Source organism: Chinchilla lanigera, unplaced genomic scaffold, assembly GCF_000276665.1.
Source record: "Chinchilla lanigera isolate Chin_1 unplaced genomic scaffold, ChiLan1.0 scaffold00015, whole genome shotgun sequence".
Taxonomy (NCBI): domain Eukaryota; kingdom Metazoa; phylum Chordata; class Mammalia; order Rodentia; family Chinchillidae; genus Chinchilla; species Chinchilla lanigera.
The window spans coordinates 28,789,273-28,813,198 of NW_004955416.1; the positions used below are offsets into that span (position 1 = coordinate 28,789,273).

The window sequence follows — 23,926 nt, forward strand, 5'->3', positions numbered from 1 at the left end:
CGGGGAGGGGGCGGCGGGCGCCGCGGCGAGCCGAGCGGGGCTGCCGCCTCCGGGAGCGCTTGTCGCTGGTGAAACCGTGGAGTTTCGATCTGATGTCACCCGCCGCGGTATGCGCGCGGTAGCGATAAGGCATTGGCACAGCCACACACTCAGCGTGTGAGTAGTGTAGGTGTTTTGTTTGTTTTGGGAAACATGTTCTGTTAAGGTAGCTTTGAAAAAGTTAAGTTGTTGAAACTTTTTAATAATTTGAATTGAGCTTCCAAAAGTGATAAAATGTTCCTGCATGTGGACAGTAGACGAATTTAGACTACTAATTAGTAAACACCCGGGACACACAATAAAACTTTTCCTAGTAGTTTCCCAAATGACTACTACGTTACTTTCTCAGTGCTTTGAAACTAACTTGCGTGGTATATGAAGAAGCTGAGATTGCTAAAAATCAGCTTGCTTCTCCACTTTGGTATGTTTTAATCTTTTTCATCATAAAATATTACTGTATTTGCTCTTTCATACAGTGGCAAGAATACAAGAGTGAAAGAGTAAAGCTCTCCCCTTTTAAAAGATCAATTCATTACTTCGGATAATAGAGAGGTACTTAAACAGGTGGTGATTTTGTGTATTTGTTTTTCTGCTTGAAATGTTTATTGATAATCTCTAGAAAAGGGTATAATGTGCCCCCGAAGTTTCTGAACTCCAGCAGGACCTTGTTTTCTGTCTGGCAGAAGTTAGCGGTTACATATAGTAGTGAATACAGTAGATCCTTTTCGAGAATATAGTATGTCGTATTTAAGAAAATATTAGTATTTTTTGGCCTAAAATTGAAGTACAATTTAAGGTACGCCTTGATCCAGACATTTATGATAAAAGACAAAGTTTTGTTTTTTTGAAAAACTAAGCTGACATTATTTACCTTTTCGGGTGTTTTCTTTTCCTAGGAGAAAAGGCTTTGTTTCTGTTTTAACACAGAATGTCACTTTGTTCTTGAAGTGTGATACGCAAGACAGCACACCTTTAAAGGATTGTTTTAAGTATGGAGAAAAATGTTCTCAGTAGACTGCCATACTAACATGAAATACTGTGAAAGAGGAGTACCTTTGCTACTGAGTTATAATATTGAGCGTTTATGGCACACTGCAAAGCTTCACTAAATACATTGTAGAGACTTCACAGGTTTAAGTGTTTGAGTAGGAGTTGAATGCTTTTAACACTGTATTACAGGGTCCGCGAGTAAAGCCAGCCATAAGTAGGTAACATGAAATGATCATCAGTTGTTTCCCAAGGTCACGTTTAATTTTTGAGGTGCTCAAAATGCTTACTAAGACCCAAGGCCTGTATTCAATATTTACACAGCCTAGTTTTGTTTCTTCCACTGCGAAGTTAAAACAAAAAGAAACAGGGTTATAACTCAGTGGTTAGAGCCCTTAGGAGAGGCCCTTGGTTCCATCCTGAGAACCACAAAAACCCCTTTTCTAAGCCAGTACTTTTGCTTCTGTATTTTTCCTGTGCTAAGTAGTTTTTCATCCCACGAATGGGGTAATCAGGATAATCATTGCCTTGTTGATCGACATTTAACTTGTTTCCAGGATTTTGCTGTTGTAATATTTTATATATACTTGTTTTTATGTCTGTACACATACGGCAGATTCTTAACAATGAAATTGCTGAGTCAAAGAATGTGTGGATTTGGAATTCTGATACACACCACAGAACCTTTTCCTAAAAAGACTGCACGTAGGAGTAAATAAAAACATACTGGTGAGTTGCGTGCATCTAAATGAAGGACATAAAATCAAAGTGAGAGATAAAATAATACATTTCGTGGATGAAGAGAGTCAATATTGTAGAATTTACCAGTTTTCCTCCACTATGTAGCAGTGTAATAGAATTGCAGATAGAATTGCAGTGTGGGCTTGCAGAAGACTTGACATAAGTTTACTTGATAAATGAAATAGCCACAACATTTTAGGAAAAAAAGTCCCTTAGAGAAAACTTAGTTATAAGTTAAAAGTAATTGAAAGTAATGTATCAGTTCAGGAACAGAAAATGGAGCCACAGAGTCCAGAAACATATTATTTCTGGACTTTTGGAGATTTTGATCAGTAGCACTTAATGTGGTTCAGGTGTTGATTGATGTGCTTAATTCACTCATTTAATTCTTACAGTAATCCCTTGGAGTCAGCATTTTATCTGAACATTTTAGATGAAGAAATTGAAACTAAGTAACTTGGCTACATTCACTTACTCCTTCAAGAGGGAAAACTATGATTATAATAAATTAACACTGTAGGTTATTAGGGAAGGAATGAGTTATTCAGTAAATAGTGCTTGGTTTGATGATCCACTGGCTTGAATTCTTCCTGCCTGACATGCCAAAAAACCCTTAAATACGTGAAAAAGCAAATAAGTCGCAACACTAGGAGATAATGTAGGTTACCGTACTTTTTAATATACTGTACCTGGTTAGAAAGGGCTTCTCCATGTGTCATCCTAAGTACGTAATAATTACTTTGTAGGTGAACATTTCTGAAAGTTAAGAACTTTAAAAAAAGCCTGGCGTGATGTACGCTATAATTAGAGCACTTGGGAGGCTGGGGCAGGGCGATCGCTGCGAGTTAAAGGCTAGCCTGGGCTACCTAGTTGAGTTCAAGAACAGCCTGAACTGCACAGTGAGATCCTGTCTGCCCTGCTCCCCTCAAAAAAGAACTGCAGAAAATAGCTAACCTAATGAACAAAACTAATCAGTCCTTACAGAGGGGGATTGTTTCTTGAGTAACTGTTACAGTGTAGTTTTAATTTTGGTACTTAACGAGTCAGTCCATATTTGCTTCATACTGCTTTAAGAGTAACATAAGGACTCACTGTGGTTTGTGAGAATTTACTTAATTTTTTCTGTCAATTTCTAATAATCATCATTGTAGTGATACTTTCCTGAGTCTCCTTAGTTTGTATAATGTTTTCCACTAGAAAACACTTTTGTAATATTTTAGGCAGTGGCTTTTGATTTATTATGTTAGTTCGGCATTTTAAATGCTTGTGGTTAAAGCTTTAGTTTATGTAGTTGGCTGACAATTCTAACTACATTTTATGATTTTATTCAAAAACTCATTTTAGGATAAAACCTATTAAGACAATTATTTTTTAATTTATACAGTGCCTTTTCTTACCACTGATTTTTTTTTTTTTTCTTGAGACAGGGTCTCACTATGCAGTTCAAACTGGTCTTGAGCTCACTTTGTAGCCCAGGCTGGTCTCAAACTTGCATTGATCCTCCTGCCTCAGCCTCCTGAGTGCTGGGATTACAGGTGTGAGCCACCACACCTAGCTTACCACTGATGTTTTCATGTTCAGAACTTCCAAGCTGAACTTTTATTTTGGATTTGAGGAAGACATGCTATCCATTATTTGCTGTCAGTGATAGAAATCAGCCATCCCACGCATAATTGAAGGCTTGAGACCAGTAATGCAGTATAGATAGTACTGTTTCTTGTTTGGTTTGGAGGAAAAAAAATTTACAGTAGTTTCCTGCCCAGTTTACACGCCCTCCTGCCTAGTCCTGGAGACAATGTTCTGGCTCTGGCTTTTACTTGTTCTTTAATCTTTTTTTTTTTTTTTTTTCTATTTAGAGGCCAAATGTAAACTTAGGGTAGTTCTAAGAATAAACAGTATAAATAAGCTAGATCACAATGCTGCAAAGGAAGATGACTTTCAAAATAATAATTTTGAAAAAAAATAATTCTGTTGAAAATTTTGGAAGTGTAGTTCTGTCTCTTACCTAGCCTGGTTATGATAAAAGTCTAGTCTGCTGAAAGATCAGGAGCCTTGCTGTAAACTCAGTAGTCCCACCCATCCGGTCACAGAGCATCCCATGCCCGTGCTGCATGCATTCACACACTCAGCACTGAGTCCAGCCTGAACCTCTGGTAGCTAAAGACAAGCCAGCCGAACGAGCAGTTACTTTTGACCAAAGTTTTCGATCAAATGTCGAATTTGAAAGATAGTTTATATCTAGACTGACATTCCTGAAGTATTCGACTGGAACTAGCTTTGTACCTCTGAATTTTAAAAGCCAGTATTGGAAAAACTTACTAGTTTAACAACACTTAATTTTTGAGAGGCATTACTTTACCAAGTTTTAAAGTTAATCTAAATTTTGACATATTGCAGAGCAGTATTTCCTATACAAGCCAACAATTAAAATAGGGCTTTTTGCTATCTCTGCCCTAGAATGCTTCTTAATTTATTTATTGCAGAGAAGAGTGGCTTCAAGTTGCTTCTTCATGGGTTAGCCAGGTTGCTTTATTTCCATTCCTTCTTAAACAAATACATTCTCAGTAATGAGAAGTATGTGGGAAGGACATGGGAAGGGAGTTTTACTTTGCATCCTAAAACTGAATGAAAATAAATGGCTCTGAGCAATTGCCTGTACCTCCAAAGCACTGCTAAGTGGTGCCAACCTTTGTACCATAAAACACCATTTTGAAGTTTAATGAAGCCTCGTTATATAGTATGTAGTGTTCAGTACAGAATTGTAGGTGGTCCTTAATTTTGGATGCATCAAAAGATTGGATTTTATTAGTTTGCCCTTTAGATGCATTTCAGATGTATAAGTCAGAACAGCCTAACTTTTGTTGTGGCAGAACACTGGGAAGTGGGTTGACTGATGAACGAACTCAGTTGTTCTAGCCAGCGTGCACAAAGGGGTGAAGATGGAAGCTGATACTGTGCTGCATCACTGTCCCTGATACTCATTAGGAACGTGAGATTGGCATATGCTTGATTCAAGTAAAAACGTCTTTTTTAATTTACTGGATTTTATTTTTTAAATAGTGTGGATTTCCAAGGGTGAAAAGTTTTTTTTTTGTGTGTGTAGGTTTTGTTCTGTTTTTGTCTTGATTGTCTTAAGAATTTTCACTCTTTCAGAAATTGTCCCTATTATGTTCGGGGTTTGTGCTGATTGAATATTGCATATTAAACTTAGGATTAGCTCCTTTAATTCAGTATATAATTCTAAAATTGAGAAGTGTACTGGTAGTGACTAATTCTTGTTTTAAATGTTTTGAATTGCATCTGGGTACATCCAAGGAAGTGTGTGTGTGTGTGTGTGTGTGTGTGTGTGTGTGGATTGTTTGGTGCAAGAATTTCAGAAAGTTGGAAAAATTACAAATGGAAATTTACATAAGACTCCTTGAATATACTGATAGGGAAAATGGTTACTGTGTTGTTACTATTTACATTTAGGGCTTAAATTGTGCAGTATTTAACTGGATTTTTAAAACTTTTGTTTTCAACAGATATTACATACCTGTGTGTACTAAGTAGGTTCTGTCATAGGTGCTGCATGTGGAGCAGGGAACTTACCTCTGTACTGACTGACCTGGTTAATAGTGAGGGTAGACAGCAGCAAATAAAATGCCATGCATAATGATCAGTGCGAGAATTGTAACAGGCCATGTCTGGGTCATCCTCTCCCCTCCCCAAAGATTATATCTATCATGTTTTCTGTGGTACTCATTTATAATTTTACCGCCTAGTTATGCATTCCATCAACACTAGTTTTGCCTATTTTTGAATTTTGTAAAAGCAGAATCTTCCCATATTGGATATGGCTTGATTTTCTCAGCACTGTTTATAAGTGACCTCTGTAGTGATTGACAGTAGTTCATTAGTTTTCACTGTACTCATATATAGACTTGATAGTCTAATTATGTGAGGATTTACTACTGCCGCATTGGCTTTGAAGAAAATAGTTTGAGTTAGACTTTCTGGAGGTGAATATTGTATACATCTGTCAGAGCAATAATATTGGTTTGGGTATTAGCCAGTCATTGGAGTACTAACAATGGTGTAAAAGGTCAGAAGCTGCTTCTGGTGGTTTTTAGGATGTTTACCTTGAAAAGTCAACTTGGTTTTAATTTTGAGGACATTTTCTGACTAAATCTTAAATTTGTTATCTTAAAGTATGTTTTAGTAGGCATCCACTTATCTGTGATCAGACCACGAAAAGCTCTAATCAAGAGAAATACTTATTTTGTACCAAAACAAGTAAAACTAAGCTTGCTTTAAAAAATATAATTGTAGGAAATCTTAACCGATAGTATCACATAAAAGAACTTCGTAAGACTTACTTACTGATTTTTTTTTTTTTAAATCATGATGAATGTTGGACTAATTAAACAAAACTGTATACACCCATATTTTGATGTTTATCATCCATAAAGTCAAAAGACGTTGGCCATGGCAAGTAGATTCCCATTGAGTCTACATGAGTAGCCTCTCATGTTGAGTGCTGACTCTGTGACAGATCCTGAGCTAAGTGTTTTATGGATCCAGTTTAATCTTCACAATTCTGTTGTACTACAGTTAGTCTCTTACAGGTGAAGGACTTGAGATTAAATTTATTTGTAATTAGTCACATCAGACTTATACACATTTATACGTTCATGTGTTTTAATGAGTGTCAGGTAAGTGTGGAATGGTGTTAGGTGAGTCTTAGACCAGCCAAGTAGCATGAATCATGAAAACCAGAAGAGAGGTACTATAGCAGTTGGGGAATACAGTCCAGGTTAAAGGAAGCAGCTGTTACTCTGCTTCAGCTGATTGTTGTCTTGGAGGGAGACAGGCCAGATCTTCCAGTTTGTCAAAACAGGTTATAAATCTGGTTTTTTTTTTTTTTAACATGAATTGCCCTGACTTAAATCTTGCCAGCTGAGTTGACTTTTATACCCTTTTGTGGTGAAATGCAGTACAAATGTATAGAAGTACATAAAGCAGATGTATGTTAATTACTACAAAGTGAGAACCCAGGTAAACACCATCTACCTGTCAGCAGGCTAGCTCCTGTACAAAGAGAAAGTCAGTAAAATAAAAACTGAGGGAATTATGATTGAGTAAACCTACGTTTCTGTCAAGATATGAGTTTAGGGTCTAGAATTAGAATCAGTAGCTGTTTTCTGTTAATAAAAAGCAAATGTAAAAATGAAAGCAATACCCATCTCAGGATAGCTGTGCATTCAGTACAGTGTCTGGCACAGTAAGGTTTTATGTTATGTCTTTTTAAAACGTTTTAAGCGCACCCCATTAATATCAGAACAGGCATATGGAATTATGGTTGTGTGTGTATGCACACGTGTATATACATACATTTCTTTTTTTTTAATTTTAGAAATAAAAGGAGGAAAATACTAACAGATTGACAACGTTTTACAAAATAGCAAAGGATCAGTACAGACATTACAGAGTTACAAACAGAGTGGTAGGGAATTAACAATGCTTATTGTATTACATATTGATATCTTCAATGTAGTTTCTCATGAAAACACATATAGACATACAAAGCTAATCAACCAGTGCCTCACTGACAGTTTCTTTCAGCAAGGAAATACAGGACAGTAGAACACCTGTGTTAACTATCCTGCATATACATATATACAAACTTTCTCCTTCTTTCCCTTCTCTTTTCCCATATTCCAGTTATCCTTTACCTATGAGTGCTTTCCTATCAATTCCCAATGTCTATCATATCTCCTAGTTTAAATTAACTCTTTCAGGCTTTACACTAGAGAAACAATGCGGTGCTTGCACATGTATGTTTGATTTATTTCGCTTATGAGTATGGTCTCTAGTTGTGACCATTTGCCTCATACATTTATTTCTGACAGAAGTTAGCCTGTAGATTAGTAGTTTTGTCCAGTAAGATATTTTATAGTTTCAGAGAGGGTGGTTGGGTTCTTGAAATACTGTACTTATGGAAAATTAATTACTATAGCATTAAGAGATAGTCTTTAGCCTGATGGATTAGGCAATAGGTATTAAAGACTTTCAAATCCAGTGTTCCTGGTTGAGTGTGGATATCTGCTTAGTATGGTGAATGATTGATAAGCAAGCTCTGTTGGGTTTTTAACCTGCTAGCATCTCAAATCTTTCCACTTGTTCATCTGTACATTCTACCATTTCTATCCTTTTCTCTCCCATACCTGAGTCTCCTCCCTCTCCAACTGAACTCTTTTTCTGTGATAGCCTGCTAAGGAATATCATACCCACTTTTCTTCCCCATATGATCTGTTGTTCTAAAATAATTTGTTAAAAATCCAAATTTGGTTAGTTTCTTTCCCACCCCTCTCTGTACTCATGTGCATTTATACTTGCCCTAAAAATTCCTTTGCTTACTAACTTTAGAAGTAAAAGATCAAAATCCAGAGTAGGTCAATAAACTCTTAGTGCATTATTTGGCCCCTGTAAGCCCCTGTAGCCTCGTTTTCCATCTTTTTCTTCCTTGCTCTCTTTTCTTAAACTATGACTCCTCTTTTTAGTTCCTAGTGGGTACTGCATTTCCTACCAAGTTCCTGTTTGAGTTGCTCTCATGTACTGTTTTTCTTTCCTTCCTAGTGCTTATTTAAGCCTGTGATTATATTATTTAGTTGTGAAGTGTTTTGATCATGTAGTTCTCCCATTAGACCGTAAGCTCTATGATAATCAAGATCATATTGATTGTCTGTTTGCAGACCTTAATGCAGTGTCTGTCACATAATAAACTCAAAAACATTTGAGTGAATGAGAGACAGTCTTTCCTTCCTCAGGCTTCTTACTTGTGCTGTGTTATCCAGCGAGAAAGTTTCCCACTTCTGTCCCTCATTCACTCAGCACTTGTCCCTCATTTTTTTTCCAAAACTTGTCCTGAGCCCAGGAAGTAGCTTAGAAAATTGTGCTTTAAGAAGCTCCCTATACTATCCCTCCACAGTACTTACAACAACTTAAACTTAGTTGTCTGTTGGTTCTTTGGTTACTATCTGGTGTCCCTTTTTACACCGTAAATTTACTTACTGGTTATGTTAGGCCATCGTAAAACAAGCCTAGAAACTCTGGGAAAAGGTACTAGTATGTTTTCAATACTCGCCATTTTTTTTTTTTCTGAAAGAGGAAGCAGTTGCTGGAATTGGCAGCCTATGGAAATTTTGCTTATTGTTACACCATCATAGCAGCAGTGTTATTAGATCATTTATTTCTAGTCCACTCAAGTTACCTGTGTTTACTTTTTCATTAAGTAGAAAATTTCAAATCCTACAAAAATACACAAGTATAATGAATTCCATGTTGGTCTTCATCCAGTACAGTTATGAATTTATGGCCAGTCATGTTTCATCTACACTTCCATTCATTATGTTCTCCCTTTTCCATTATTATTATTATTTTTTTGGTACCAGGATTTGAACTCAGGACCTTATGCTTGCCAGGCGGGTGCTTGTGCCACTGAGCTATATCTCCAGCCCCCTTTTCCATTATTTTAAAGCAAAAGTTAGACATGTTTTCATTTGTTAATATTTAATAGTATATGGTATATATTTCTAAATAGTATATATTAGTAGTATATATTTCTAAATGCTAGTATATATTAATATATAGTATATAATATAGTATATAAAATAGTATATATTAATAGTATATATTTCTAAATGCTAAGAACACTTTTGAGAAACAGTATAACTGTATTATCATTGTCACACTTTGAAAATAGAACTAAGTCAGTAGTTTAGTGTTGTCTAATTGTCTTAAATGTCAACTTCCCTTTTTATTTTTTTGTCTTTTTGAGACAGGGCCTCCCTCTGCAATTCAGGCTGACCTTGAGCTCACTTTGTAGCCTAGGCTGGCCTCAAACTTGGGAAGATCCTCCTGCCTCAGCCTCCCAAGTCCTGGGATTACAGGCAGGCGCCACCACGCCCGGCTAACTTTCCTTTTTAAATACCTTTTGAAAAGTAAGGATCCAAATAATGCCATCTCATGGTGATTGTTTGGCATGGCTTTTACATCTCTTAGACATGCAGATTTCCCCATCTCTGCCTATTTCTCTTTACTTTTTTCCCTTGCAATTCTATTGGTTGAAGAAGAGTATTATTTGTCCTGTAGAATTTTTCACAGTCTGATTTTGGTCCTTGCTTCCTCATAGTGGTTACAGTGGTGTTCAGCCCTCTGCAGCTAGTGCGCAGCCCTCTCATTTCCTATAAATTCATATTATTTTTTCATACTAAGTCATTGAACTCTAGCCTGTGTATTTTTATACACAGACTAAATCATAAGCTGTAGTAGATTCAGGAGGTTTTTGTTGTTACTTTTAGATGATGTTACCAGGCATGATCAGTGCATAGATTCCTTTAAAAAACTTCTTTATTCATACGTGATTGCAGTAGGTAATGTTCACATTCTTTGTGTGGAGTTGGCACGTGTAGATACATCTTTGGTCCATTTCAACCGCTTTTCAGCCCTTCTCCCTCCATCTCTTGACCCCCTTCCCAGTTGAGAAAGATCTGTCTCCCTACTTCCTGTTATTTTTAATTCATTAGGTGTTGCAATGTGATATTCAAATTATATTCTTACTTCTTCATTTGTTAGCCAGAATATCTCTAAAAAGAGAAACTTGCCTTCGTCTACTGGTTACCCAGTGGTACTGTTTGTACAAGAAAGGTGGAATAAATATGGTAAGTCTTCAACTTAAGAATATTGCAGTTGTGAGCTTTCACAGGTGTACTGTATAAGACTCACTTTGTTGGATACGAATGAATTTGACTCTGTGAATGTGAAGTCGTTCATAAGTTGGGGGCTTACTGTACTTCCTTCCCTCACGGTATGGATCAGTTTTTAAAAGTACTGGAATGAGTTGTGCAAGTACTTGTCACTTTTTAAAATCATGGAACAAATGGATAGGTGGAAGTGTATTTATTTTATTCCACTGCATTGCAGCACTTATTATCAAGTTACTTTATTTTGAAATTTTTATCTCATAACCCATAAAGAAAACAAATCATAGGTATATACAGATTAATGGATTTTCAAAGTAAGTATACATCTCTGCCTAGCAAGTGGATCAAAACAAAATAAAACATTACTAATATCCCAGGAGCGTCCCTCAACCTTTGTGCCCTTTCATTTACTACCATACGCAAGGATATCCTTGCTCCAACTTCTAGTACTATAGAGCACTTTTACCTGGTTTTTGTTTTTTAAAAATCACACTACTTTTCGTGTTAAAAAATTCATTTGTGCTCATTGTCAAATATATTAAAAAGTAAAACTCTGGAACCAATTTTCTTGTACATATACAAACACGCTATTTTTTTTAATAGCCCATGGCTTTCACACTAGCTAGCCATATCCCCAGGTGCCCCCCACACCTTCTCTTTTTTTGAGAAGGGATCTGGTGAACCCCTTAAATTGCCAAAGATAGGCCCAAATTTGCCACCCTCCTGCTTCAGCCTCCCAGAGGCCTGGATTTCATGCATCTACCACCACTTCTAGCTACTTTTTGTGTGCGTATGTTTTATTTTCAAAATTACTGTCATAATGCTACATTTTTACATTTTTCCCATATACCTTTATAGCATTTTTCTTTGAACTTTTTATTTTGAAGTACTGACTTACAGTAAAGTTAATCTTTTCTTCCCTGCCTCCATTGTCAGTGTTCATTTGTCATACAGTTTTGCTCATTTGTTAGGGTTCTTACTCCTTTTTGGACCCCTCCACGTCTTTGTTGGTGTTACTCTTGTTATGGGATATGTGAAGGATGTGTCATGAAACAGTACTGTGGTTCTAAGAATCAAAGCTACACAAAAAGATGTGCTCAGAGAAATGTCACTCCTGTACCTTTGCTGCCCCCTTCTTTGTTCTGTCAGAAAAATTTTGAGAGGTGTTTATCTTTAACCATTAGAAAATGCCATAACTAAAAATAGTTTCATTTTTGATAACTGGAAAGGATTCTGGATTTGAAACTTCCTGGAGTATCTGTAACTGTTCCTGATGGAACTTTCTTACTGTTTATGAGGCATGAGTAAAAAATACGGTGAATGTTGAAAAATTTATTGCAGTAAAAGACACACTATCATTAATCTCCCTCAAAATAATCCCTGTCCTTTTAAACATTCTTGTCCCTTCATTTTTGTCACTTCCTGAAGCACTTCTGGTAGTCCTCTTTCATGCCTTTAGTTGCAATGTCATGGTACCTCGATAGCGTCAATCAGTTAAAAAAGATTACCTTCTATGGTCATTTTGACTTCCGGGGAAGAAGCAGCAGTTATCTGATGCAGATCTGGTAAATAAGGTGGATGAGGACTCACCATAATGTTTTTATGAGCCTGCCCTTTCTATTGAATGGTTTTAGATAACAACATCCACGGTCATTTTGATCACAGCTTGTAATGCCACTCATGAGAGAGGACTTTCAGAACTGCTTCAGAAAGTCAAGGAACTATGGCATAAGTGTGAGGAGGAGTATTTTGAGTGGCAGTGTGTCTTCTACTGTATATTTTGATCATACCTCATACTGTATCTGTAATGGTAACTTATTTAAACTGATACTCATTTACTGTGGTTTTAGGATAGCAGCTCATTAACATAACAACTCATCTATGAACTCAACATTTTTAGCAAAACTGTAGCCTCAATCAAAAATTTCACACAGTATTTCTTTAATCTCTTAATATTTCCTAATTAAAGGCATCTTATAATTTGTTTTCTGAATTGTTAGTCAGAGTACAGTGTTTTAAAATTTAACTGTTGTTGAGTATAATGGAGTGTTGGATTGTAAGTTTACTTTATTTCTATTTAGATTTCTGTCCTGTAGCTGCTGTACTCTTTGCACTCCTGTTTTTGTTTGCTTAGTTTTTTCTTTTGAGACAAGGTCTCACTATTTAGTCCACTGACCTTGAACTACCCCTGTAGCCCACGCTGGCCTCCAACTTGCCATCCTCCTGTCTCAGCCTTCTGAGTGCTAAAATTACAGGTGTGTACTACTGTGCCTAGGGTGTTTTGAGGATTACTTCTCAATGTTTAGTGAATTCTTGTATTTTCAAAGTTTGTTGAATCCCTGGGCCCTGCAACTGTTTCCACGACTTTAGATTAATATTTGCCTTTAGATTCATTTTTTTTTTAACTGCTTCTTGGGCATCTCAATTTTGAGAGTTTAAAAGGCAGTCCTGAGTACAAATACAGTACATTCTCCTACCATTTAACACATATGCTCCTCTGTTTGTACTTCATTTTCATAATACTGAACAGAATTCATAATCAAGTTTGTAATAGAAAGTTCATGGGGGCCACAGGCCATCCTTGTACTTCTCATTTAGTTCCTGACTCAATCTCATTGCATTAAGTAGTCTTGATTTCTATTTTGGATGGAAAAAAGGCAACAACAAAGAAAACCAAAACCACTTGGGAACACAGGAAACTGGAAATATTTTGATGAGACAACTTTTCTCACAAAAGGAACCCAGCAAGAGCACCAGTGTGTTCATCTCCTTACTACTCGGTTTTCCTAAATGCGAGTCGTTAGGAAATAGTCCAGTGTGCTTTCAGAGATAGTACTAAAAAATTTATTCTAGGTAAATACTTTACTAATGTTTAAGAGTCTAATAATGTGCCAAAGACCCAGAAATTTTATTCTTTTATGATGTCAGATGAGGTAAATCAATTTCAAATTGACGGACTGTCAGTTTTTACATTTTGTTTTGGTGTATTGTCTGCATGATGAATGATGGTTTGTAATGCTTCCATTGGTTTTCACATATTCTCACAGGTAACTCCTCAGATTCCTTTAGTGTTTTTACCCCTAAACTATTAGTAGTCCACTGGGTAATCTTCGTTCTTTGGTTATTGGATCTTTTCTCTTGGTTTCAGTGCTGCTGCCTTGTTGATTACTCTGAGACATTCATCTACTCTGGATAGCAGTATTCATCAGCAGACATGTATATCCAGCTGTGTCCTTCCCATATCTCTGCTGTACTGGGTCCATAGATACATTGGTTTCAGCATGTCTAAAACTGCATTTGTAATCTTTTCCTGCCTTTTCATTCAGCTGCCTAGTTCAGAAACCCAAGAATCATCTTTAACTCCTTACCTCTAAACTTTTTGTTTTTGTAAAGGAAAGCACTCACAGTAAAAATGTAATGCTCCCTTAGCCTCTATTTCAGAGGCTCTTATTTCTTAGGTAGTCTTCCAAAGGTCTCCCTGCCTCAACTCTTATCTTCCACATTAGTCTTCAGAAGGAGTTCTGATTATATCATTGGGTTATCTAAAATTTGTTGACATCTTCCTATTGAGCTTAACATCCTCAGCATTACAGTACAAGACCTGGTGCCTTGCAATTTTTCATTCTTTCCCACAAATTGTACAACTCAGTTATGTCAAAGCAAGCCGTCTTGTGGGTTCTTGCACCCTACTCTCTTTCCCTGTTTGATTTCTGGTTAGCCCTAAGGGATGGTGAAACTGCCTAGGATTAGGATCTGAAGTTTTGGCAGGAAGCCCTTTAGAGTTGGTGATCTGAGTAGTGTCTTTGCCAGCTGGATCTTAGAACAAAGAAACCAAACAAACTCTTGGCACAGTCTGAAATACAGCTTTTTTGCATCTTCAGAAATTGTGATTCTAGTCAGTGGATGCTTAGAAATGTATGCAGAACTAATCCAGTGATCATGAATTGCAGTCACTTTTGATGCCTGCAGTGCACACTAATTATTGAATTTGTATACTGTTCATTGGAATTGTAGTCTAATAGAATTTTGGAGCTGGAAAGATCTTTTAACTTGATAATCTCATCCAGTTTCCTAATTTTATAGGTAAGGAAACTTAGTATTACATTTCTAGTTTATGACCAGTTTGGGTTCTGGTTTTGTTATTTCTGGGCTAGTTCATTTTTTACTTAATAGCATCTTTCAGTGGAATAACACACTTTGTCCTTGGTCTCCTACAAGCCTGTGTGTTTCGGAGATGAGACTAACAGTTTAACAGACAGCCCCTGTGCAGATTGTGCTGTTACTCGTTCTTTCAATTCTTTTAAAGACAACCGATATGCAAACTTACAGTATAAATACACTTATTTAATAAATCATAGATGAATATTATAAAACAGTGAGAAGGGCTCACAGTGAAACTCTTAAGACTCCTCCTGATCCTTGTTTCTCCTTTACTTCACAGGCCCGTATTTCTTAGGTGCCCTTCCAAAGGGCACCTTCCAAATGTCCCTTTTCTGAAGCATCAAAATTGTCAGCCAGCAATGGCCACTTAAAAAATATAGTGCTCTTACATAGTTCTTATTAAGTTCACTGGTACTAAAATCATGTTTTTAATTAATTTTAGCTTCATCTTCTGAATGGTCTACTAGAAGCAGAGCCTTTGTCCCCATCCCCCAAGGATTTTATTATGACCATTTTCAAACCTATAATAAGGTTGAAAGAATTTTACAGTGGATTCCTGAATTCTGACCACTGAGATTCTATCACTGTGATTTTTATTATGTTTGTGTCATCACACATCTATATGTTTATCCATCTATACACCCTCACTCAGTTCAATCAGAACTCCTTATTAGGATTGCCTGGTTATACAGACAGCCATGGGTTATCTACTTTTGTTGCTGAATCAAATGAGGGAAGGGTGAGAGGTGGAGAGGGATAACATGAGTGGTGGTTTAAACTGAGAATACACCACCTCTCTGTCTGTCTCTGGGTGAGTGGAACAGCATAGAAATTCGTTATGGATTAAATTGGTTTTCTGTGCTGGTCAAGAGGCTAACTCACCAGTCCTTCTGCTATTTCATGCTCTATTACCTGCTTGTACACGTCTCCTTTCGGTAATTCAAGCTAATAAAATTGAGCTATATCATCACCCTTTTGAAGAGGCCATTGAATTAATTGAGATGTATACTTTTCTAACCCCTGCCCCTAGAAAAAAACCATACTAATTTTGATGTGGAATGAAGAGGGCCGTTACATTTTGATTTTTTTCCCCCATAACTTGTACAAAATACAATTTTCATTTCTTTTGGAGATTATACATTGAGACTTTAATGTATAGCTCGCCTACTAGTGGTAGAATAAACAGTTTTTTTAACTAGCAGTAAGACATAATTCCCTTAAACATTTGATTTTTTTTCTAAAAGCCAAGTTAAAAGTGGGTACTATTTGAAGGGTTAAGTAGGAGTGGAATTTGGTCAACGTAATTAAAAATGCATTGACAGTTTGTTCTGAGTAGGAATGGACAAAAGAAGGGAAAAATGTCACCCACGGTCTCTTCAGTTTGAAGATGCTTAGTGTTAATATTTTGTATGTCTTTTCAGCCTGTTTTTCCCTGCTCATGTTTAAACAAAATTAGAACGACAGTATGCAAAGTGTTTCATAACCTGTTCTCCTTCCCCTAACATTAAATGAACTAGGTGGTCATTAGAACTATATGGAGGATGAGAGACTTTACCACTTGCAGTTTGGACTGTTAGGAAAAAGATTAAAAGGAAGAAAAATGGTATTCTTGATTAATGAAGTGGATCTAGGAAAGACTAGCTTAGCGCTATCCCACACAGTTCTTACTCCTAGCGTCGGCTGAGATTGGACAGCCTGGCAATTATTCCAGATATTTTTGTTACATATATTTTAATGGAACTGTTGATATTTAGTAGATTTATTTACTCATACCATCAGGGGTTCACACGGAGGGAGTTTTTAAAATTCACTGAATTCTGGTCAGTTTTTGTTAAAAAACAACACAGCTTTGTTCCGAGTGGAAGTCTCATTAAAGGGAGGTTTTGCTGAACTTGATTGGAAGATTGAAACAAAACGCTGTTAAGGTTGGCAGTTCTTACCTGTGGGAGTGAACAGAGAGATTCTTTCTCTCTCCTCTCCTATTCATCTGGCAGGAAAGTTAATCTAGTTGCTTTGAATTTAGGGAAGCAGGCCTTCTTTATAGGGATTCATTTTCTAACGTAACATTAATCTTCAATTAAAGTTGCTGTGGGAAAGGAGAAATGGGCCCATTGCACTTGGGTGGGCATATTCTGATGATGCTAGCGGCAGCAGTGCAGCAGAAAGCAGATCTCACTTGTGAAATAAGCGTTTATAATGGTAGGTGACAAGGGATGTTCTAAGACTGCCATCTCTACATTTCTCCCTTTTCCCTTGATCCTTTGATAACTCTGAAAAATCTTTTTCTAAAATTTACTTAAAAATAAATATATTTTAGGAGCCTCAGTTTTATTGTCCAAAGTAAGAGACTGAATTACTTTGAACCTCTAAGAGCAATTAACTGCATTAAGATTTTTTTATTTTGAATTTTTTAGTGCTTGTCTTTTAGATAATGTATTTTCCTCATGAGAAGTTTGTAACAGGTGAAACTGAACTACACTACAATTTGAGTAGGAATGTATTGGAGCTTGTATTGCTTTATGATTCTTGGGAGAGCTGTGTTTTTTGTCCATTTTTCTTGTTCCTTGTATAGATATGTACATGTGCATGATATGTACACTAGAAAAGCCATTGTTTATACATGAAGTTTGAGAAGGTAATTCTGCACTAAAACTAAGTGGAACAGTAGTGTTTAATTATGAAATACTCTTCGAACAAATCTATAAGATGGTTTGATCTGTTTCCTGTTGCATGTATATTTATAATAACTCAGTACAGAGGTATTTTACTTTTCGCATCTTTTACACAACATACAGTATTTTTAAATGTTTGGTTACCACTGTTCCAACTTTTATTTTTTACCTGATATTAAGTATAAAGTTGCTGAATTAGCTCAAATGCCAGTTTCAACTGACGTGAAACAAATACAGAGTAGCATCTGTCCAAATTGAGTTAAAACAAAGGAAGTTCCTGTGTGTCGTTTCCTGTCTCTTAAAACAAAAGCAAACCAGAAAACCTATAATTATTAGGCTCCTTTCAGGGTATTTTAAATATTAATAGTATACATTTTGGTATTGTGTTCCCTTGTTTGTTGGGTGCTTGTTGTTTTATTAAAAACTTTTTCTGAAAAAGTGAAATGATCTGTTTTTCTTTTTCTTTATCAGAGCACAGCAATGGAGGAAACAGCTATATGGGAACAACACACAGTGACGCTTCACAGGGTGAGTTTCTGCTGCAGTAAATAATCTGTGTTATAACTCAGGATACTGGCAGCTTTTGAAAACAATAGAGGAAAACCAGATGTCAGGAAGCCAGAAGAAAGGGGAAAATTTTTCTATATTCTTTTGTTTAAAATTAGAGTTGCAATAAATTCTTTATTGAGGTCAAAAGTGAACATGATTACTATTTCATATATCCTTTTGGTTGTTACTTGTGTATTTGTTATTTTTATTCCTGATTTGGATATAAAGTGATCTGCTTATAATTTTGAAGGATCAGTTAAGACTGTACATTAAAGTACAGATTGTTTCAACTCTTCTGGGTGTATATATTTGTTTTGTAGGCTTGAGATTTAAAATAAATCAGGCTGTGTACATGTTAAAATCTTGACAGATACAGTACTTCTTCATTTGAAATATGTAGCCCCTAAGCTATTGCTTAAATAGTTGCAAATGGCTGAAGGATTAGTAGAAGATACGGTAGGAGTACAAACTGTGTGTCTGAAGGTCTGAATCCTAGTTCTGCTTACTTCTTAGCTCTGCTGTAAAGCCGTGCTTTTTCACGTTTAAGAGGCTAATTCATACTTCACCAGTTTATAACCTAAGTGCCTCCCAAAGTTCTCCTCTTTCTCCCTCTTCCAGAGGAGAGCTGACTCTTCAAGAATATACAGAAAGAGAATATTTACATATAGTGCTAAGTATAAGTGCTTTACACTATTTCTCATAGCTCTATTTAGTTGTATTATTAGAAAGTTGGAAAGGAGGGAAGTCATGCTCCTAGATCCTTCCCCTTGATAACATCATGAATGTTTGAATCTGCACATAAGAGATAATGGGTAAACTATTCAAAAACAAGTGATTTTAGTACTTATACTTGACTTTTTTGTGTCCCACTAAATGGTAAAGAAAACCATTCAATAATACTTTAACTTTTAATTCATGAACTTGAAATATGTCCTCTTGTGCTGATAGGTAGCATATTTAAACCAGATATATATGATTAAATATTAAATAATTTCATATCTTACAGCTATTGAATTGACTGATATAATGATTTGGAGTCATTTTAACACACACATATTTATTTTTCTTAATGTTTTTGTTGCTTTTTTTGGTATAATTAATATAATAAAATTCATCCTAGTGCCCAGCTCTGAGCTTTGGCAAACACAGTCATGTAATCAACACTGCAGTTAAAATATAGAACATCTCTACCACCTGAATTCTCTTATTCAACTTCGCCTTGCACGTATTTATAGTCAGCTCTGTCCTCTCACCCCGGCGCTTGAACCCTGATCTGTTTTCTGTTCTTATACTTTGGCCTTTTCCAGAATGTCATGTAGTATATAGCTTTTTGAGACTTACAATTTGTTTTTACTAATGCATTTGCGATTTCTCCACATTGCTTGTAATTGGTGGTTATTTTTTGCTTGTTGCTGAGTAGTATTGCATTGTATGAATGTGTAATTCATTCACTCTCCAGTCATATGATACATTTGGGTTGTTAAAGTTTTGTTCATTATGAATAAATCTGTCATAATTTTCTTGGGTGAATAGAATGGAATGGCTATGTATGGTAATTGTTTAACCTTATAGGCAACTAGCAAACGGTGCCATCTTGCAGTCCCACTAGTATTGTATAAGAGCTATACTTGCTCAATATTCTTATCAACATTTGGTGATGTCAGGTTTTTTCCCCTTAATTTCCATCATTCCAATAGATGTCTAGTGGTATCTCTCTGTAGTTTTAGTTTGCATTTCTCTAAAGCCTAACAGTGTTAAGCATCTCTTGAACTGTGTATCACCCACATAACCTTCTTCGGTAAAATATGTTCAAATATTTTGCCAGTTTTAAATTAGGGTTACTTAACTAAAACCTTACCAAAACAATGATTTTCAAACATTTTCTCTCATTCTGTGGATTGCCTTTTCACTATTAACAGTTGTTCCCATTGCTGCACAGAAGTTGGAGTTTTGAGAGTTCTTTATATCTTCTAGATCAGTGATGGCAAACCTTTTAGAGCTTTCAATGGTACAAATACCCTGCTGCAGCACACCATGCCATGTTTGCCACCACTGTTCTAGATATAGGATCTTTGTCAGATATTGCTTTGCAAATAATCTTTCCTGTCGTGTGGTTTACATTTTCCTTTTTCCACAGTATCTTGTGGAGTACAAGCTTTAAATTTTGATGAACTTCAGTTCCTTAATTGTTGTTATCAGTCATGCTTTTGATTTTATCTGAGAAACCTTTGCCAAACCTAAAATCACAATTTTTTCCTGTAATTTTTTGTAGAAGTTGTATTTTGAGTTAAATTTTATATGTACTGTAAGATATGGACAGGATTTTTTTATATGAATGTCTGATATTTTGAGGAGTATTTTGTTGTTGAAAAGATTATCCTTTTTATATTTAATTGCTTTCCTACCATGGTCAAAAATCAGTTGACCATATAAATGTACATTTTTTTTTTTTTTTTTTTTTTTTTCAGATAGGGTGTCACTATGTAAATCAGTTCAAACTGGCCTTGAATTCACTGTGTAGCCCAAGCTACCCTGGAACCCACAGCAGTCTTTCTGCCTGGGATCAAGTGCCGGATTTACAGTGGTACACCACTATGCCTGGTATATATACTTCTATTTTTAAGCTCTTAAGATTTTCCTGTTGATCTCTATCTTTGATCAGTTACTTCTGCCTTGATTATTATAGCTTTATACAAAAAATACAGAAATCAGAAAATATGAATCTTCCAAATTTAGGCTATTCTTTTTGCTTTGTACAGACACACACACACACACGTGTGTTTGTTTGTTTGTTTTTGGTACTGGGAGTCAAACTCAGGACCTTGTGCTTGCCAGGCAGGCACTGTGCCACTGAGCTATATCCCTGGCCCTGTTTAGGTTAATTTTTAGTTTATTTTTGAGGTGGGGTTCTTGGCTATGTTGTCCATATTGGACTTGACTTGGACTGCAGGTGTATTTCATTGCACCTCACTTCTATATAAACTTCAGAATAAGCTTGTCAGTTTTTACTTCACCCTTCCACCCACCTTGAGATTTTCATTGGGATTACATTGAGTCTGTGTAGATTAATTAGGGAAAATTAACATCTTAACAATAGTGAGTTTTCTAAACATGGTCCATCTGCCTATTCTGATTTCTTTCGTTGCTGTTTTGTAGATTTGGGAATTAGGTTTACATTTAAATGACTGAATTTTTGGTGCTACTTTTTAGATTTCTTATTTCAATTTTTGATTGTCAGTATGGTTTTTTTTTCTTTAATAATGACCTTGTGGCCTTCTTAAACTTACTACTTCTAGAAACTTATTTTTAGATTCTTTGGGATTTTGCTGCATTGACAGCCATGTTATTTGTGAGTCAAGGCAGTTTTATTTCTTTCTCTTACCTTATTATAATACGTAGGGCTTCAAGGTGTTGAATAGTGAGCTGACCTACTTACCTTAGTCCTAATATTGAATGAAAGTAGTGTTTCATCAACTATGATGGTTTTATAAATTTGCCTTATCAGGGTAAGGAATGCTTTTATTGTATTTGTTTGTATTTTGGCATGTACTAGGTTAAGGAAGTTTCCTTTTATCTTAGTTTTTTCGTGTGTTTAATCATGACTAAACTTTGACTTTCGTTGATGCTTTTTTTAAAAGACAATATTGGGATTATATAGGTTTTTTTCACTGTGGATTTGGTAAATTTCTTATTAAACAGCCCTGCCTTCCTAATATAAATTTTGTTTGGCTGTAATGTATTATTTATGTTACACATTGCTTGTTTGGTTTGCCAGTGTTTGTGAAGTTATTTGTGTAAATGTTGATGAGAAATAAATTGGTCAGTACTTTCTCTTAAATTTTTTTTTGATCTTAGTATCAGGGAAAAGCTGTCAACATCAGAATAAGGAACTGGAGTATATTCTTTCCTCCTGTGGTTTAAGGTGGAGTTTGTGTATAATTATTATTTCTTTTTCCCCTGAATGATTGGGAGTGCTGCATACAAATTCAATATCTTTAGTTTTTTGTAGGATTATTCAGGTTAGGTATTTATTCAGTAGTATTTTTTGGTTGTTTTTGGTTGTTGTAGCTTTGTTAGTTTGTATATTCTGAAGTATTTGTTTCTATCGTCTGCCTTGGTAAATTCATAGACATAAAATTATTCATAATGTTTATTTTTATAAAGAATGATCTGTAAGGATAACCCTTTTTTTGTTCTTTATTTTGATAATTTGTGTCCTTTTCTTGGTCATTCAGGCTAACAGTTTTACGATTTTATTGTATTTTTTTTTTCAATTTTTCATTTTCATTGAAACTATTTGACATTGTATTGATTCCTGCTCCTGTTTTAATACTTATATTCTTCTATTTACTCTAAGTCTAAGCTGTAATCTTTGTTATTTTCCTCCTCACTGGGACACTGTACCTGATGCATGCAAATTAAAGGGGGAAACGTTTATTTTAGCTCATAGCTTGTAGAGGTTTTAGTCCACCGTTGGCTGGCTCCACAAGTCCATAGTTGGCATGATAGAGGGCCATTGCAGTGGAGAGTTGCTGGTGCAGAGACCAAGAAGTACAGAGCCAAGCAAGGAAAGGGGGAGGCAATATGGTACACCTGTCCAGGTCCCGGCCCCAGTAATTGGGTTCCTGTGACTAGGCTTCATCTCTCAATGTCACATTTAGCGATAAATGCCCGAGTGGACTAATCCACTGATGAATATCTTGCCCCCAAGAGCTAATCACCTCCCAAAGCCTCGCCCATGAGTGCAGAAGGCTTTGGGGAGATATCTAGATATAAATCCTAACAGTTGGTCTTTTTTATAGTTTCAGGGGTAGAAATTAGATTGCACATTGAAAATCAGAAGTATAATTTACCATTATCACATTGTAATTTTCCTAATTAGTACACAAAATGAGACAGATTAGCTAGAAATGTGTTTTTTCTTTGTACTCTTGCTTAGTTTTGTTAGGGGTTCAGGAATGGAAAAAATTCAATACTGTTTTTACTACAGTAAAGTGTGTTTAGTACCTATGTCTCGGTTTAAATGAAGTGGGAAAGGATCTGCAATATTGAGAAAATAGAATCTTGATTTTTCAGAACGTGTTAAAAGGCTCATCTCAGTTTATCTTGGAAGTTGATATTCAAGCAGATCTGAGAACTCCTGTCTGCATGATTAGTGTAGGTTCCATTCTGTACCTGACTTTTTCTGTGCATTTGGGGGAGGGGAGGGTCAACTGTTAGGATTTATATCACCATCAGCCAGGGTGAACAGATGTTATTAGAAGATGAATAGAGGGCTGGTGATGTAGCTCAGTGGCACAGTGCCGGCCTGGCAACCACATGGTCCTGAGTTCGATTCTGATACCCCCGCCCCCAAAAAAGCCAATAAATAGAGATAAGAGGGATGCATAACTCATAGATTTTTGGTTTTCACCATGTTAATAGTTGTGCTGGAAGTGAAGAATTGTGTTGCCTCTGAGCCTTATCAAAGAGAGATTGTAGCTGAGTGGAAGCTTTCAACACCTGTCCCTCCAGGAATTTTTTTCCCAATATTTTGAAAAATAGCCTTGTCAGTGTAAGCCAAGAGGTTTAGGCCAGAGCGTGATTTAGTTGACTCCATTCTTGGAGGCTGCACAGCAGTATACTTCCAGCCATCTCATTCTTTTGGTGTTGTAAGTTGATCCAGCATACAATGTAGACTAGATATCCAGAGCAGGGCTGACATATAAAAAGACAGTAAATGTTTTGGGCTTTGCAGACCATAAATTCTGCCATAGCTTTGTGACTCTGCAACTTTGTTTTAAAAGCAGCCATAGATAATAGGTAAACAAATGGATATGACGGTGTTTCAATAAAACTTAATTTATAGAAATGGGTAGCTGGCTGGATTTGACCTTTGGGCCATAGTTTGTTCACCATTGTTCTAGAGCAGTATATCTCTATGTTTATTATAAAGAAAGAAGAATCAACTGGGTTGTTCCTCCATACCAGAGATTATGATTCAGTTGGTATGAGGTAGGCCTGCTAATGTTATTTAAAACGTTCTAGTTTGCA

At 36.1% G+C, this 23,926-nt stretch overlaps 1 protein-coding gene across 5 annotated transcripts in view; it reads left to right on the top strand.

The window, feature by feature from the left end:
* Window positions 1-23,926, top strand: part of Tjp1 (tight junction protein 1) — a 228,911-nt gene that overhangs the window by 148,466 nt on the left and 56,519 nt on the right. For all 5 annotated transcript variants that reach the window (XM_005381650.1, XM_005381653.1, XM_005381654.1 and 2 more), the window contains exon 3: window positions 17,816-17,872. In XM_005381650.1, coding sequence (XP_005381707.1) covers window positions 17,816-17,872 — 57 coding nt within the window. The remainder of the gene's footprint in view (window positions 1-17,815; window positions 17,873-23,926) is intronic.